This window comes from Nanorana parkeri, unplaced genomic scaffold (assembly GCF_000935625.1).
Source record: "Nanorana parkeri isolate BGI_ZX_2015 unplaced genomic scaffold, ASM93562v1 scaffold312, whole genome shotgun sequence".
Classification (NCBI taxonomy): domain Eukaryota; kingdom Metazoa; phylum Chordata; class Amphibia; order Anura; family Dicroglossidae; genus Nanorana; species Nanorana parkeri.
The window spans coordinates 620,695-624,975 of record NW_017306580.1 but is presented as its reverse complement, the minus strand read 5'-3'; the positions used below and the strand labels follow the sequence as shown (position 1 = coordinate 624,975).

At 39.7% G+C, this 4,281-nt stretch overlaps 1 protein-coding gene across 1 annotated transcript in view; it reads left to right on the top strand.

The window, feature by feature from the left end:
- NDUFAF2 (NADH:ubiquinone oxidoreductase complex assembly factor 2) overlaps positions 1–3,580 on the top strand; it is a 93,316-nt gene extending 89,736 nt beyond the window's left edge. Inside the window, exon 4 of the mRNA XM_018557947.1 lies at positions 3,298–3,580. Coding sequence (XP_018413449.1) covers positions 3,298–3,534 — 237 coding nt within the window. The 3' untranslated portion in view covers positions 3,535–3,580. The remainder of the gene's footprint in view (positions 1–3,297) is intronic.
- The last annotated feature ends 701 nt before the right edge of the window (positions 3,581–4,281 follow it).

Here is a 4,281-nt window from a genome sequence, read left to right as displayed (position 1 = left end):
ATATATATATAATATATGTCAGGCCTTAAAATTGCGCACGCCCACAAAATCGCAAAAAAACGACCACACCGAAAACTGGCAATAGGCAACGCTTTTACTGCTCATTGGTTTAGTGTTATCAGTAATTAATGGCCCTATAGTTATTGCCCTCACTCCGACGTTCACGGTGATATGTGACTTGTACAGCACAATAGGCGCAATCGTAGTTTTCGCACGTAGGCACACGTATATTTGCATGTGTATGTGGGGGGCAGGGGATAAAAAATAAAATAATTAGTGGAGTTTTTTTTTATGCTTAACTTTATTGCTATCACATGGGTAGCTAAGAAGCCCCCTATGTGATAGCTAATTTACATGACAGGTCCTCTTTATGGAGACATCAGGGGTCTCTAAGACCCCTAATGTTACCTAGGGACCCCCAGAGAATCGTGTACTGATCTTCCTTTGATCTCCTATCACAGAGCAGCCGTGCTGGTCCCGGCCACACCGGGCCCAGCGGATCTCAGGACCTACTCATTCGACTCCACCGTCTTGTCGTCACAGACGAGAGGACGAGCAGATTTTTCAAGCCCTGGCTATGAGGAACGATTACAAATATTACATCACTATGAAAAAAAGGGCACTTAAGGCGGTGCGATATGATCACAATGTATAAATACATCAAAGGTGGCCATATTGACTGTAATAACCTGTTCTTTCTAAGGTCCCTAAAGAAGACACATGGCCATGATTTAAGATTGGACAAAAAGAGGTTTAATCTTAACCCCTTCATGACTGAGCTAGTTTTCCGTTTCTGTTCAGAAATGACTGACACACTTTTTAAATTTTTACTGTGTGATTCTTCCACGTCAGTAATATACTTTCTTACTAAATGTACCCACACATATTATATATTGTTTTTTAGAGGACAGATAGGTACACATTTTGATATAATTATATAGCCCTAACGCCTCACTTAGTTTGAATGAAATATAAAAAAACTAGAAGAAACATTTTTTTTTTGTCAGTTTATATCAAGCAGTCACTATGACTGCTTGAAGGAGAGGAGTGAACGAAAAAGATTTTTTTACCCTCTTACAGCAAATTGGCCTACGCTTGTAGGGCTCGTTTTACAAAGACATAAAACACACGCTCACACACGTAGAAAGCTTGATCTTGATGGGCCTGTGTCTTTTTTTTTTCTTTCAACTATGTAACTATAAGTCAGTCTATACCAGGGGTCAGCAACCTGCGGCTCCGGAGCCGCATGTGGCTCTTTCATCCCTCTGCTGCGGCTTCCTGTCCATGGGACCAGTCCACCTGAGGCCCTGCAGAGCCCACCATAGAGAGTCTCAGATGGGCTGTGCAGGATCTATGGTGTGCTCTGCAGGGTCACTCTCAGGTGGGCTCTGCAGGGTCTCAGGTAAGCCCAGAGTCTAGTGCGTTACTAAGCCCAGAGTCTAGTGCGTTACTATGCCCACATATACCTATACATAGCATAAAGGTAAAAAAGGATATATGCAGTGTTATCTTCATTTTAGATGACAAAAGGGTTTTGTGGCTCCCAGTGTTTTCTTTTCTGTGGGAAACTGGTCCAAATGGCTCTTTGAGTGTTTAAGGTTGCTCACCCCAGGTCTATACAAATGTAATAAATGTTCATAGTGTGTGTCAGGTCTTCCTGGGATCACTCCTGGAGAGAGACATGAGTGAAAGGTTACATAAAAATGATATAATTGGCTTTTAGGAAGCTCAGTTTGTTTTGTATCCCCATCCCATTTCTACTAAGACTCACCTTTTTCTCTGAGATGATGCTTTGGCTGAAGATAACGGCATCTGGTGGAAGTGTGTGAAATGTAGGAATGACATTTTAGGTTTCCTTTTTTTTCTTCCATGATCATATAAAAGGAGAATTGTTTTTCAGTAGGCTAACAATTGTTTTTTTGGCTGTATTATTAATATATTGGCTGTATTACTTGTCTGATTATGTTCTCTTGATCATATTTTTTTTCTAATCTAAAAGTGCAATTTATTTATTTTCTTATTTAACTACCACACTACAGAACTAAAGTGCGTTTTTATGATTTGTGTGGCAGAGTTTGGCCTTGCCAGACTTGTAAAGTTGCTGAGAGGTCCACTTTAAGAATTCATTGGATACTTGGAAATATATGTGCTACAGGAAGAAAAGTTCTTTACTCAAAAAAATGAATCCTTTTGTCTCTCAGATTAATTTTCTAGCTCTAAGTGCATATACATTTTGGCATTCAGAAAATATATAATGTTGGGGGGTTTTACGTCATTTTCAGGCCTAAAATGTGGAATATAACATGGGTGCAAAAATGGAAAAAAGGGCCTCAGTCATGAAGGGGTTAGTTAAGACAAGGTGGAAAGATACTACTGCAGCTTCTAGATCAACAAAGGAATACCAAGTGAACATAGCATGAGATTATGTAAACTTGTATGCAACCTGAACTTTAACCCCTTCCCCAGTCGATAACGGGATTACTCAGTCAGGGTCTTTCAGTTCACTAAAGACCGGCGACCGAATAAGCCCGTCATGCGGTAGAATGAGGGCTGGTCCGTGGAGGATTCAGCGCTCATTCAGTTAATGCTGTTGCTGGGTCCCCCAGTGTCCGAGGCAGACCCTCAACAGCAGATTAGGGGTCCCAGCACTGTGATCACTGTGATAGCCACTGAGCCGGTTTGCAGCTTACGATGTTGTGGAGCTGCAAGTTGGATCATTGTATTACAAAAGTGATACAAAGTATTTCTGAGGAGAATACAGCGTCTCATCAGAATACTTTGGTATAAAAAATCCATGTAAATAAAAACCCCTTAGTGCCCCCTAGTTTTAAAAAAAAGTTTTAAGTTTTTTTTAATAAAAAAAAAAAAAAAAGTTTTTTAAAAAAATGTTTAATAACAAAATAAGAAAATATAGTGATTAGACGGCTATTAAAGATAGGAGACAAACATACCACATTCTAAAACTGTATTTCACGCCTTGTATTTTGTGACCTATAACTCGCAAAATGCATGTGTTGCATCTAATGAAAGCCCATTTTGTCCTTTAAAAGAACGGTATATAATATGTGTAGGTGCAATGCATGAAGGGGATGGAAAATATGGTTAAACAAACACCGCAAAAATGGCAAAATTGCTCCGGTCCCCAGGAACTAATAAATTTTCTAACGCTATGTCACTAAAGGGTTAATCCGCTCAATGACCAGCAGACTTGCTGACTTCTAAAATATCAATTGAATGTCATTTCATGTTCATGCAATTATCTGAAATGGTTATCTATATATCTTTTTTGCATATCAGGAAATCCTCAGGAATGAACACGCAAGGCAGGAAGTAAGTGCCAAAGTACAGGATCTTATGCAGCGGGAAAAACAACTGCAGGGTATAGAAGACAAAGGACTTCCCAGGGAGCCAATGAAAACACAGGTTTTAGGACACGCCTCTGCTTCCGTTTATGGCAAGCACACCCCCTCCGAAGAACCAACTAGTACTGCTGGCACATTTGAGCCTGGATCCTGGAACCCGCAGAAAAAGTAGCACAACCTCTGGAAAACAGAATAGTGTTCCTTGTTCCGGGACAAAATGTATTCGTATTTCATTACTGAAAACAACAATATATAATATTGATACTACAAAGTCTTTTTATGATTGAGAGCTAGTTATGGAATATGTGATGCTCGGGCCACAAACTGTGTGTATTTTTTTCAGCAATGTGTTCAGCATTGCAGATCTGATTTGTGGGTTATAAAGGAAAATTGGATAATGTTTAATAGTCAGATAAATCGGATTCAATATATTTTATCAACAGATAGCTGTCCATCTTCATCATATTACGTCTACAATACTATGTCATCCACGATATGGAGGTCACAAAAGTCCTTGCTGTCTTAAAACACTGATATTTTTAGAATAGAAGAGCTCACAGATGTAATTCAATGCAGCATATTAATACTTTTGCAGAGTAATCTGTTGTTACCCCAGCACACCCCCAAAGTTTTATACTTGTATTCATGTTCCTTTTGAGATCCATACTGTCCTGTCCATGAGATACCAAACAGCTTTCACTGCAAACTCTCTGGCCTGTCCCCTGCTTTCTTTGTGCCTAAAAATTCCATTCATTCCTTTGGAGAGGTCGCTTAGTGTCGGGACCCATAAGAAGTGGCCTCTCCAGAGGAATTATTGGCATCCTCTTTGTGTATACACAGAAGTAAGGGACCAGCATCAGAGTTTGCAGTGCCTTTCTGTGGGATTTTGCAGAAACATGGACAGAGTATAAATTTGGTT